The 14691-nt window shown below is 39.5% G+C and overlaps 1 protein-coding gene across 2 annotated transcripts in view; it reads right to left on the bottom strand.

Annotated features, from left to right (window-relative positions):
• Positions 1-14691, bottom strand: part of mllt10 (MLLT10 histone lysine methyltransferase DOT1L cofactor) — a 64465-nt gene that overhangs the window by 16799 nt on the left and 32975 nt on the right. For both annotated transcript variants that reach the window (XM_072688816.1, XM_072688817.1), the window contains exons 10-11: positions 8631-8803; positions 813-933 (exon numbers count right to left, since the gene is read on the bottom strand). In XM_072688816.1, the coding sequence (XP_072544917.1) occupies positions 813-933; positions 8631-8803 (294 nt within the window). The remainder of the gene's footprint in view (positions 1-812; positions 934-8630; positions 8804-14691) is intronic.

Genomic DNA, 14691 nt, shown 5'->3' with positions numbered 1-14691 from the left:
CTAGGCAAGGCTAAGACGCATTGTGGGAGGGATGAGAGGGACTCAAAGGTAGGCCTGAACCTCCCAAGTCTGGGGTATCCCCACTGTGTGACTGGCCAGATTAATGAAATGTTTGAGGGCTAACATGCTTCATTTAACAGGTATGCACACTTTCTACTCATCTGTCCCGCAGAGTTTTGTTCCCGCTCTCCCCCTCTCTTTGCAATTTGGGAGGGGGTTTTAGGGGGGTTCAGCTGACCACACATTCCAGAGGCACAGGGGAGCGGGGAGAATGAACAGAGGAGGAATAAGAGCGAGGGGTGGGGGGTGGGAAGAGGACAGATCTCAGATAGCGGACTGCGTGTTAGAGTGGGCCTGGAAGCAGCTGAAGCAGATACTGGAAACTATTCCTGGTTTCAAACTGCCATTAGATTGTGTGTCTACCAGCTTGCTGAAACACTGATACTAGAAATATAAGCTTGCTTTATACTGTAACAAACAAGGAATCATGGGAGGAGTTTATTTATTCTACTCACAGACCATAAAAATGCAATTACAGTAATAAAGAAAGTTAATACATCTAACATGTATTGCTTACTTCAAAATACTGCACATGCATGGGGATGACTAGTGAAATAAGAGCTGAAACCAGGCGAAAAGGAGCAAAAATATCGGACAATAAAAATATTGGGGTTGGAAATGTATTTGTTTACCATCTAAAATTATATAGGCCCATTTTTAGTGGGAATCATTTTTTTAGTTCCTTAACATCAGAATTGGTGACAGTAGAACAAAGTATAGTGTACATAAAGGTCAGGCTGAAAGCTACTCACCTGCTGGAGAGTTCTCAGACTGGGCGATGAGGGCAGCCATGGCGGAGTTGGGGTTTAGCCGGTTTCCAAACATATGAGACGGGGCCATGTTAAACGGTCCTGGTAATGAGTTTGACTGTGGCTATTTAAAAAATAAAAATAAAAAAAAAGAGAGAATTAATTAGGGCTATTGATTACACTGGCATTTTGACATTTGACCAACCAGACCCATCAGAATGACAAAAAATGGCCCAAGTAAACAATAAGAAACCACTTAGAGTCTTGTAAGAAATTCTTGATAGTGATGCCATTAAGCTACTTTTTCTGTTTCAAAAGTGATGCTATACAATATATCACTTCAGCATCGCCACCGCAATCTGCACATGCATAATAGTCAAAACGCAAGACGTGCAATGTCACATAAGGCAAATTAATTGCTGCTTGACACAAAAGGAAAATTCATCCTGTTCATTTGACATATTTACCAGAGGCACATTATAATCCCAATTATGATCATTTCATGAGTAATCAAGTTTGAGTAAAATGCATTCAAATTTGTGAAGAAAAAGCATTGCTAATTGTGTGTGCGAGAGAGAGAGAGAGAGAGAGAGAGAGAGAGAGAGAGAGAGAGAGAGAGAGAGTGAGAGAGAGAGTGTGAGTGAGAGAGTGAGAGATACATACACACACCCACAGACAGACAGACAGACAGACAGACAGACAATGTGAGGCTGGGGGGGTTGCTTTATTAGTTGCTTAATAAAGCACCATGCCAGCTGTATTTCCTGCAAGCCCAGAGAACTGCCGGAGCAGACGACAGCAGAACCACGGACCATGTGCTTCTATCGCTAATTATTTAATCCAATTAAACCATTTCCCTAATAAGGGGATGGGGAGGGGGGAGAGGATGGGGTGAAAGCCAGACTAATGTCAGCGCTTCTTTATTATGTCACTGAGAACTACCTGCTCCACCTGAAAGCATAAAAACAAACTGCATATCTATCATGACCTGTAAATCACTCCTGCATGAATAACAGGAGTTAATACCAATTTAATTGGTATTGATTGGTATTTTGGTAGGGTTTTTTGCACATGGACAAAACCTTTTTGATAGATAAGTGAAATGCAACACAAGCCGGCAGCATTGGGATAAAGCATATTTAACACAGTCACTTTTAAGACATAAAACAAATAACTAGATACAGTGCAGACATTTCCAATGAAGGAAGAAACCTGAGCACTGTAAACTCCAGGAATGAAGTTCTAACAATGCTAATATTATCAGAGGAGATCAAATCTAGAACACATACAGATGATTACAGTATCTTTTATTTACTTGTTTACACAACTCTTGAAATACTGCCCCCCCGAACATATTTTAATAATTACTGAAATTAATGAAACTAAGCTTTTGCTTAGTTGCACACCATTATGTTGCACATTCCATTTGCATTGCTGCATTTTATGACTCATTCCAGCATTGTACATTTCTTTTCTATTTTTTTGTAAATTTAGTTTATATATTGCCATTTTTATTTCACATATAAATTTGATATTAGCCCTGTATCGATTTTATACTTTACTTTATTTTGCTTATTTGACAAAGATGTATCTTCTTTGCTTGTTATCTTATATATTCTACTGTATATTATCATCAAATTATCAATTCCGCTGCTAGCCATACTGTGTATAATTATGTATGCGACAGATAGCTTTCAACTTCTGGGCGTTAAACCCAATACCTAATACGAAGAAAGTGCACCGTTTCCAGATATTATATATTCCAGAGCGCTTTAAGGTGATTGCCATCTTCACCTCTTTCTTACATGACTCAAACATTGAGCCTTTATTCTTATGCTCTCCAGGCCAGCATCTGGGACTTTGGCCAAAGAAGAAAGCCCAGTAGATTATGATGGGAACCCACTGGCATCTGAATTTGTTGCATAACCTGCTGCAGCAAAGATGCAGTTACTACGCACTACCTAGGGGGCGATTTATTTGGGCTGTTGTGGTTTTCATCTTCTCCCAAAAAAGCAACCAAAACCAGCTCTCTTTTCTGGTTTTGCACATTTTATTGTAAAATTACTAAGCAGAGATTCATTTTCAAGAAAATCTCAGATGTGGATTATTAGGGATGTACTAAATATTTTACTGCTGATATAGATATCTGTCTTTTGCCGATACATAAACTTACCTAAAATGTAGAAACGGACTAAAAGCACATGAATGTACAGATCTCTAACATTTGTCTTCACACTGTGATCTTTTACCTTAGCTAAGCGCAGTGTGGCCTGTTTACCTGATCACCTGCCAGACCACTCTACCTCTGAGAACATTTTCAAAATATTTCATACTGAACTATACATCTTCATGGGCTGCTCAGGTTCTTATCCCTTTCTCTCTGTAACCCTGCAGGTCTGTAGCGACGTTAGCGTCTCTAGGGAGTGGGCCGTGACACAGCAGGAGAAAGACAAAGGCGGTGCAGGGAAGAGGAAGAAAAACTGAAGCTTCACTTAGTTCAGCTTTGTGTGATTCTTAAGCACTGTGGCTCAGCATTCACTACAGGGAGAAAAAACAAACAACGCAGCCCAAAAACCAAGTACCATTAAGGACCCATCACCACTGAACAAACCACACCCCTGCCTCGGAATGTTTTGAATTACTGCGAGTCGAGCAGCGGTGGCTGAGCGCTGAATACACTGTCCTAAATGCATTCAGCACCAGAAACAGTCAGACTGTTACTGGATGTTGTTTTTGGTGGGGTTTTTTTCTGTAAGGGATTATGTCCTACTCTTTTGTACTAGATTTTTCTTCTTTAAAAATGTGCGTGTGTCAAAATGTCCATTTTTACCTCTATTTTGCCATTTTTGTTACTGTGCCTCTGTTCTGACTGGCTGTTCTGTATTGCAGTGTTTATTTTACCATTACATAATCGAAGAGAGTTCTGCTTTTAAAACACACACTCTCTTACACACACACACACACACTTTATTTCTGAACTCTGAATATGGATTCTCAATAATATCCCGCTGCATCCTAAATGGGCAAAAGCATGTCAGCTAAACAAAGTAGTCACCTATATAACCACAATCGCCATCACTCTCCATCCTTTCACTTTATCTGACCATTATTCTGCTCTTCTACACAAAAACAAAAAAGGACAAAAAATATATATAGAAAACGCAAGAATGAAATGGTGGTTAATTAAAACTATTCTCCAGGAGGTCTATAAAAATACACTAGTTATGTATACAACTATGGGGCAAAAAAAAAAATGTAATAAAAAAAAAAAAAAAAAAAAACACGTAAACATTTGAGTGTTTCTTCAGGACTGAAAACCTGTTGCCTGGTTCTTCACTGAACCTTTTCAAAAATGCTCCTATCGTTCACCAAGCGAGTGCAGGTTTTGTGATTTTCTCTCCTGTTTTTCGTTCTATTTCAGCTTTTAATAAAACCTGGAGCTAACCTGCCCCGCCCCTCCAGCTTTTCTTTCAGCGAGAGCACCAAGCGAAGGGGCGACCGTGGGGATGAAACGGAGTGTGAACAGAGCCCCTCGTCTCCCAGTGCAGGCCCCTCTGTCCAGCCTGTCAGCTCCCATTGCGTCAGAGAGTCGCGCTCAAAGCCTACGCGGGGCCGAGCCGGCCAGCCGGATTGTTTGAGGCTCAGCCTTTGCCAGGCCATTGTGGGAGGCCGAGGCGTGTGCTGGGGGTGGGGGGTGGGGGGTCAACATTGCGCTCCTTCAAGCACTAAACACGTCGCGTTTTTCAATCCTCAACCATTCAGCCGTCGACAGAGGAGGAGAGTGCGAAAGCGTGAGGGTCTGTAGTGTAAAGCTTCGTCAGCAGGATAAAGCTAGGTATATAAAAATGCACCACCTTCAGATACACTGATTTTGAAAAGCATGAACGGATTCTAATTTTACTTTTCTACTTTTTAATTCTAATCACTTCTTTTAAGTCAATTATGCATAACTTTTGTTTTAAATGACATTTGTGCAGGTTTACATACAAACCCAGCACTAATCCACTCTTTCATGACCTCTCTGAATAAGTTGGTTTTGTTGCTGTTCCTTTAAAACTGGCTGACATAAATTAGCGCCGTTCCGATTGGCTGGTCTGTATATGTCAAATTAATGCATTCAACTCAATGCATTCAAAACAAGCTATTTTTATGCAGCACAGTTTCCATGCATAAACTACATGGACTGATCAGAGCACAGCATATTCCAAAACTTATTTACACACAAACAAAAAGTTCAGAAATAAATAAATAAAGCATGTGCTGATAACCACACGCTACCTGACTGCCCAAGCTAACAAAGTGGCATTATGCTGTATTCACATACATACAGAGGCTTGTGCATACGGTGGGATACTAATAGGAAGACACTCTTGAGTGTATGTCTAGAAGAGTCGGACCCCTGAGGGCCCTTCAGCATGAAGGCCATCAGTAGCCTCTACTTCATCTCCTAATGCTGGGCCACCTTCCCTACTGTGAGGGCAGCGGCCGCACAAACAAAAAACTCGTTGCCAGGAGACGGCTCTCGGGTCAAGACAAAGATGCTGGGGATCAGAGAGCAGATGAGCTGGTGCTGCTTCGAAGAGAAGGAGGGGGGGGGGAGGGGAGAAGCACATGGCCCATCTGAAACAATCCAGCTGACGTTATGCTAAAAAGTGAATTTTGTAATAAAAACTGCAAAAACGAACAACGCTTACAGCATCTGGACTTCACAAAGTAGGGGGAAAAAGGTTTACCACCATTCTTATAACAGTCTTTCTTACTATAACACTGGTTGCTTAAAAGGACAAATCTGCTAAACGGGAGACAATAATAAATATGCTATTTTTCTGTACATTTCAAAACATTTTCATTTGTTTACTGAACTGAACAAATGTGGGGGGAAATAATATGAAGCTTTGCACACATTTTGTACTGCACCCTCGAATTTGTTTAATTAAATTAATAAATAATTGTGTATAAAATGTTTGGAATACCACAATACCATAATGTCATTTTTGCCCAAACTGTTGCATTTAACGGTATGTTGTGTAACTGTGTGTAACTTAAAAATTCTACATACAACATAAACCATCATTTTAACATGATTCATAAAATAATGCACTGACATACCCAACAACGCTGTTTAAACTTACAAAAAATAAATAATAATAATAATAATAATAAATACTACATTATAATGTGCCTTTTCAATTTAAAGTAAACTATATTACTATAAACCAAGTTCAGTCAAAGCTTAACATGATTATGATCCATAACTATTATTGTGTATTACTCATTATTAAAAATAAAAATACTACTACTACTAAAATATTATTATTATTATTAGTAGTAGTAGTAGTATTAATGTATCATTTATTTATATGTTTATTTATCATCAATAAAATATTTAAATATAAATAAATACCTTTGTCCTGCACAGACCGCATCAGCACTGTTAACACCTGGCTCATCTGGTCGGAAACCAAAACACTGCGAAAGTGACACTTCTTTTTGACAAACCTGACTATTTTACGGCAGAGCAGAAGTATGGCAGTTTCTCTTTACCAGAAATTCTAAGCTGTAATATTTTCAAGTGGTGTACAGTGTGTGTGTAGTTAATTATTTGATGTTCAGTTTGTACAGCCTATAATTAAGTGCAGTTAGGGTTGAATAAGGAATTTTAAATAAAATAATATCACAGCATGTCAAAGAGAACAAAATTTGCAGAATATCAGCACAAAATGAAAACAACATTCTAAAAATATCAATTATCGGCTATGAAATCTGCTAAAAATGTGTGTATAATTATATGTACAAAACTCAAAAAAAATGAAAAAAAGGTGTTATTCTTCATAACATTTTCTAAATTCTTTGTGCACTGTTTGGCCTTCCAGAGCTGCTCATCACTCAGCTCTGTTCTCACGGCCAGAGCACACGTCATGGATTTTATTTGGCCCCACTGCTGGCGCTCAGCTTTGCTCCGGCTGCGTAATGCAAACACAGCTTCACTTATGTCACCGCTCACCCACTGACCGAGCGCATTTATATAAACAGCCTAGTCATAAACACCCTGAATTACTCAAAACGGTGTCTGCCTGCACTGAAAAATGAGCCTTGAAACGATAAACCGATCTTCTCACGGTGTTACTCAGCTAAGGAGAACTCGTTGTCCTTGGTCTGTTAGTATGTATGTAGTTCATGCCAGATCGATACACCACAACAGATAGACAGAAATGCACACCTAAATACAGAGAAGGTAAGGGGAAAAAATGTAAAGCTAAGATGAAAAGGATCAGAAATGGCTAAAATAACTCCAGGCGGACTTCACACCCTTGCTCTGCAAAGACAACTGCTGTGTGTGCGCCATTAAGGGGCTCCTACTGTTATCTGCTGCAAGAATTTGTACAGATTTCACTCAGATAATAAGTAGAATTTTACATAATTGGATAATTTTGGACTCAAATCAAACACCAAGAATATATTAATTTAAAAAAATAAAATATCACAGCCCTTCCTAGAGTATTGCTTTTTTCCTTCAAGACAATTACCAATTTAAAAATGAAGGATTTTTGGCGTTTTCCTTTTTTAGTATTTTTATGATGATGTAATGATATTTTAATTTGTTTAGGTTTTTTTGTTTTTGTTTTTTTGTTCTGGTTTAATATATATATACACACACACACACACACACACTTTTTTGTAACAGTAACACCAAACAATATGTGTGTGCTTCTATAAGGTACAACAAGAGGTAACGGACGTGCCTTTTCTCTTTAGAGCACAATCTGAATCTTGAGTGAAACTTGATCAAGAAAAGCAGGCTCCCCCATCCCCCATCATGCTGACCAGGCCTCCGTCAGCTTTCACCAAAGGTCACAGTTCTACTGCACTGAAGCCCCTGTTTTGTGCTCACCACAATAGATAATCAATTGTTCTTTAAACAATTGTTCTGGGTTAACTGATTTCCAAGGCGATCCCATATTTTAGCATCGTCACAAATATCAGTTTATCAATACATCGATTTTGACCATTTGAAACGCCAATTCTCAATTATCCACAGTATCAAGTCTACCCTATCAGACACTGTCAAACTCGAACTGGTATACACAAGCTCACAGACAGGCCTGCCTCTCCTCTAGCTTCAGATCGTAATTTTAAGCTATGTTAAAAAAAGAGCATTTAAAATAAATAAATAAATAAATAAAAGTGAAATGTTACCTTTATAAAAATAAATAAAATAAGAAACACTGACCTTTACTGGACACAATTGTGTTTTTTAATTATTTCTAATTACTGAATTGAAGCGTACAATACCAGTCTCTCACAACTATCTTTAAAGAGAGGGCTCAGTCACGAACACACGTGTCTGAAGCTGTATTGCCAACAACATACACCAATGTATGACAATGCCATGCTAAACTGATGCTTATTAGTTTTCAAGCATGATCATGTTTGCTTCAGTTATTACTTTAAAATCAGCTCTTCAAAATCTTTTCTGTTGACAAGAAACATTGAGTTTAATATAGGACACTGTCTGTGGGTGTTTTTTTCTGCAATCAGCAGACCAGCTGTCTGGGCATCTAATTGTTCTCTCTTTCTTTTTAGTTAATTTTCAAAAAATGTTTTTAAATGTCTTTCATTAATCTGCCATATATGTACTCAGGACTGTGAGTGGGTAAGAAGTATTGCATCTCTCACCATTGAATTCATTCATGTTACTACAACAAATATATTCTATATGATTTCACACCATTACTGCTGATTAATTTAGCATGAAATGTAAAAACTGAACTAGTGTGTGTGTGTGTGTGTGTGTGTGTGTGTGTGTGTTAAAATACTCACGAGTGTGGAGGCAGTGCTGGTGAAGGGGGCTGGAGGGGGCAGGGATGTCAGGCTGGGCATTGAGGTGACCGCAGACTGCTGAGTGGGCAGTTCTGAGCTGGACACAGACAAACTGCCCCCCAGCACGGCACTGGGCAAGGGGCCGGCTACATCACTGCTGCTGGGATATGTAGCTGCAACATAGAAAGCAAGATAATGCTTTTTTAAACACTGTTACACACACCCTCGTTTCAATACAGTACTGGATCTGAGACACAGTGGGGGGGGGGGGGGGGGTGCTCAGTCTGGGATCTTAGATAGCAAAAGCGCAAGTGATTATGCAGATTTATTTTTAATATCAGCCTAAAACACAAATATGCAAATAAGCACTATAGCCAAACAGTGTTTTTCCAATTGCGCTATGAGCATCCTGACCAATCACAGCACCATGCGACATTCTGTGGTTGTTTTAATGAAACAAGACTATGTAATTCAAGGAGAATAAATTCTGGAGAAAATGATGCAGCTAGCTTTAAACTGGGCAACATTACTGATCCACCTATGTGCGTTTTTAATGAGTAGCAAATAACATTCCAACTGCAGTATGCAGTAATATAAATCACTACACTGTCCATATTCTGCAGCTCTTCACACCACTCACACCTTTCCCCACTGTAAACCTAGGTTTCACCATGCTACAAGAATAAAGTCCATCTTCCAAAGTCCACCAAATTGTTGAAGCTTATGGTAAAATTTTATTTTTTATCTGCATCAGTGAACTTTTTCTTTTTTAAAGCAGAATTAATAGACCGTTACTTTAGGACACAGCGTTGTGCCTCCTAAAAAAAAAGTAGTCAAAAAAAGTAAACACCCCTCATCACTTTAACATGGATGAGCGGGGCTAAACTGCTGTAGTTTAAATAGAAGATATATCTAAGTGCATATAAATCAGAGCCACATGGACTGAGGACTGAAAACAGTAGAATTTAAAATGTAACAATGTACATGCTCATAAAAAACAGCAGTAAAGAAAGTTCTCAGCTTTGCATGTTATGGGGAAAAATGTTTTGCCAACTCCAACTTTATCCGACGCGGTGATATTTAAAGACACTGTAGTACTATATTTAATAAATATGTAATATTCAGTAATGCTAGGCAATATTGAAATATGGTACTGTCATAATAAAATACTGTCACACTGCCCATGTTAGCAGTAAAGTAATATACGACAATACACTGCGTACCAAAGTATCTGGGAATTTAGAGCCATTTAGAATTACCACCACTCTCCTACCATCTCCCTCTCTCAGTCCCTGTGTTGAACTTTGTGGATTCTGAGTGGCTGGACCATCCAGTGCCTCTCATTACAGCAGATACATGCAGGACACAAAGCAGATCTCAATGTACACACACACACAAAAAAACACGGCCTGCCGCTGACCCAGAAAGCAGTGTTTAGAATCTGATGACTCACTGTGAGCTCTTTAGGCGGAGGGACTGGGGACGGGCTATTTACATTCATGTGATAGGCAATCACACACACATATACACACATATACACACATATACACACATATACACACATATACACACTCTGCTGTTGCTGCTGTTTTATTGATTTTTTTTTTCTCCCCTCCACAACCCCCTATCTAATATAAGCCCTGGTGATGGCCCAAGCTGACCCTTGGAGGAGCGAGAGGCCCCCTTTGGCCCACAAAAGCATGAATGGCTCGCAGCAGCGAACATTCACTACAGGAACAAGGCCACATTGTTAAGCAGAGAGGTACCACGTGAACCCATTTACAGCATCAAGCACCAACCATCTCGATACAGCCTATGTAAAATATTAGCTTATCTTGTTGGCGCTCCATCCCCTTTAAAAACGTGAGGCAATGAATGTTATAGACTGGAGAGTCACAGACGGAACTTTTACTACTGACTACATTTCAGAGACATCTTGTACACAAACAGGGTCATTTTTTTTCCTTCAACATCTAGGGCGCTTTAAAACGAGCTGTTTTTAATTATAGCTCTTCATTTAAGATGGCCATCTCAAAGTAGACCATCCTGCTCAAACTACTCACGCGCTGCCACTCCAGAGGATGAAGCACAGCTAGCATCACATCACAGTGTGCGAACTGCTTATAGAAAGATTTGTTACAGACAAGATGCATTCCTCTGCTGAGACCCGATAAGCCATCTCTGCAAAATATACAACCCATCTGACCTGTACCAGAACTCCACATAGTGATTTAAGTGATATTACAGTGAAATAAAACGGGCGATATTACATAATATAATGGAGATGTAATTAAATAAGATTATTTAACATCCATTGATCATTTTATTGGGGCATTTGTATCCTTTGACCCTAGTTTTTTGACTGAGCAAAGTAAGGACAATGGCCCACTTGCAGGATACAATAGTGTATTACAAGCTTCAAAAAATGACATTTCATAAATTGGAGACTATCAAAGACCACAAAGCATTCAATTAATCTTTAAATAATCACGTTAATCTGGAAAGCTGGTTAATAACTAACATTTCAAAAAAAGGTCAAACAAAGGAGCATTTGATTAGAGTTTACAAGACACAGGTGGACAAACAAAGCAAGGACACACAGCTTTCCCCTATCTGATGAGGATCGAACTGTCCGATCGATTGGGCCTTAAGATCTCCTACAAAACCCCTCTTATCAAATCAGGGGAGAGAGGGGAAATTTCAAATTAGATTAAGCAGCAGTTCGAGGAAAGCTGCCATCCCCCCACTGCAGAAAATCCATGCAGGTTCAGAGAGAGGTTAATGATGAAGCTAAGGACCTGATAAGAAACCTCACAACTTACTCTCAAACCTATTGGGCCGAACTCAACCATGGATGTGGCAGAAATACCACCTTGATACCACATGCATCACATTCTAGTTTTACTAAAGGTTTGCAAGCAAGTTGGAAGGGACAAAGTGCCCCAGTAATATTAATATTATATATATATATATTAGAGTGTGAGAAGCGGTCAACCAATGACATCTCAGCCAATCAACCAACCAGTTACTTGTAACCAGTCCGTTTCTACATACTGGTTGTTCACAGGCTCTCTGTATCTGGTTTAAATATGCCTTTTTATGCAGCTGCTCAGTGTTCTGAACTTATGACATATCCTTGATAAGCACATTGTGATGTACAGTACCATTCAAAAAGTTTGGAATCAATGTTTTCAATCATAAAAATAAAATGTTAATATAGAACTACACATATTTTATATAATCAGAAACATCTGAAGCAGCATCTGGAATGATTCTAAAAATAAATTCTATTAAGAAAGTGTCTTGTGTTTGCATGTCCCCAATATATTAAATATCTAATTGAACGTTGTGTCTACTTTCTTATATTTAAATTACCACTGCTCACATTAAATTTAATATAAAATGAAAAATGCATCAACTCAAATAAAATGTTTTGTTTTTGGATTTTAAATCAAGTAACTCAAGATTTAAAATGCCTCCCCGTTTTGCTAATGCAGGACTAAATGTTTTATCCACCTAGAAGTTTACTGTTATTGACTCTGTTTACTGTGCTGATTGCTCATTTTTCATGATAATACTGTCACATCCCAAATATCTTATTTGGCACTGCTGATTTTTGGCAACAGGAAATGGATTGTTCTACAAAACAGATTGCTACTGTATGCAACAGTCTGGACACCTCAGACTGTTAATAACTGTAAATAAGTCACATACAGAGAACAGACTTCCGCACAGTCACGTTCAAAGATTATGGCACATTGTTATTTTTGTTATTTTTCAGATAAATCATCAGAAAATATGTTTACTACATGTCATTCGTACAAAGATGCCCACACACCTGCAATCTTGTATACTAATGTTGAAAAGTTTACACTGGCTGTGTACGGAAACACACACTAACGCAGGGCAAAGGCTTTTACTGCTTTTAGTAAGTCTTGTTCAGAATTAGGTAACTGTGTGTGTAGTTGTGAGCACAGTGCTTTCTGGAAAAGCCGCATTTACTGGTTGGAACGCGTTGTATTTGGTTCTGTTCTTGCCTTCCACATGTGCCATTAGCATGCTAAATGCCAAGCCAGTGCACAAAACTGCCCCATGTCCGAAAAGCACGACCATTATGAGCCATCTAATGTAATGACAGAACAGAGTAGGTTGTGGTCCATGGGTGCAATTATAGAAGTAAATGCACACATTGTTCCTCACCAAGTGTGTTTATATGACTCCACAGAGCAGCGGATATAGTTTGACTTGAATGCTACTGCAGGTGAGGGAGGGAAATTGTTTGGGAGAGGTGGGGGCCTTGCTGCAGTGGTCATTGTAGAAGGAATGTTTATGATATGATCCACAATACTTGGTTTGTTTAAACATCAAGACACTTACACTCGCTCAGTTAAAAAGTCCACATCCCACCATTGTATCCTCTTTCCTCCTAGATTGCATTTACAGCAATGCAACTAATAGCTAACAGTTTTGATGAACTTCATGTAGCCTTATTGTCCTTGGACTGAAATATCGTGTCTAATCAATAAGCGAAACAAGTAGGCAGCAACAACACATGCAAAATGCTCCCAGCACATACAAAGCTTTCTCCCCCCCCCCCAGCTGCAAAGAGCTAGTTGTTGGATATTGATGTACCACTTCAACAAAAACACTACATGAAGACGAGCATCTCATTAATACAGGTGTACACTGGCCAAAAAACGGACAACGAGCACTATGGAACTGTTGATCAGCTTGTGTCTTCACGGTCAGAAAATCGAATAAATATCAGAACAGTGCCATCATTGCAATTATACACTCAAGGATGTGCTTTACTGTGAATTTTGGCAACAATGTGCTGATCTCAGCTTTTCGCCTCAGGCCTGCGGTTGCAGCACACCTGTGCCAATATCTTGCAGTGCAGCATTCCCTCTTGGGTATTATTGCGCAAGTGTGCCATCCCACGTTTTGCATTGAACACTGGGAGAGTAAATTGGAGAGTATTGGTACAGCGGCCGTCTGTTTCCTCCTCTTATACAGCACTGCCTGTCACTTAGTCCATCAGCTGTCACATAGTCCACATGTCACAGTGTCCCCTAGTCATAGTTCAGGGGTTTGTAACAGTAGGGCAACATGACTATGTTCATTTCATTCGCATCTTTATCTTGATCAACTGTGTCGTATTAGATTCATTTCTGAAGCATATGTGCCTATCCTCATTACTTATGCGCTGACCATTTTCATTTAAAAAAAAAAAAAAAAAAGAGACACCTTGGACTTAGTGCTGTTAAGAAACAGAATGGAATTTTGGGGCTGTTTTTTGGAAATTATATAGAGGCTTATTTACCATAAGAGAGATGTTGACACACCATGGGTTTATTTGGAGATTTGAAGATTTTTTTTTTATTTAACAACCACAGCTAAGAAACAGTATTGAATGGAAATCAGTCTAGTCTGTATGGTTTTATATCCATCTAATAATGTCAGTATCGGAGCATATATCAATCCAGTATATCAGACCTCACTTCATAACAGCCCACCCACCCCCACCGGGTTCTCCTCATATATCAGACAATCGCTGTTATACCAGCAGTAAATCTCTCCCCCAAACCCCCCCTCCCGCCTCAACTCCAAACAGCACACCACAAAGTCTTATGCCACAGCCCCAATGAGATGAATGTTTGCTTTTAATAATGGTCCCTGCTGTTCTGCCTGATAAAACCGTCATGCGTCAAAAAAAAAAAAAAAAAAAGGGGGGAGAAGGGGAAAAAAGGGCTGTTCACTGTTCTGGGAGGCCAAGATGAGATAGATGAGGCAGAGTACCCTCCATTAGCCCTGGCTAAATATTTACAGTCCAGCCAAAGGCCAGCAACAGGTGAGGGGCCGGAAAGGAGGGAGCATGTGGCCCCCAAACAAACAGAAAAAGGCCCAGTTGGCCAAGTGGTGGAGGGGACGGAGAGCAGGGCAGCAAGGAAGACTCTCATTCACATCTGAGGGGAACTCTGAAACATTAGCCTGGTTGCCAAGCAACAGCAAAGGAGAGAGAGGGCTCTTAAATGTAAGTGTGTGCTGGGGGTGAGGATGT

This window comes from Salminus brasiliensis, chromosome 1, assembly GCF_030463535.1.
Source record: "Salminus brasiliensis chromosome 1, fSalBra1.hap2, whole genome shotgun sequence".
NCBI classification, from domain to species: domain Eukaryota; kingdom Metazoa; phylum Chordata; class Actinopteri; order Characiformes; family Bryconidae; genus Salminus; species Salminus brasiliensis.
The sequence above is the reverse complement of the archived record's forward strand: the minus strand, read 5'-3'. Positions and strand labels throughout refer to the sequence as shown.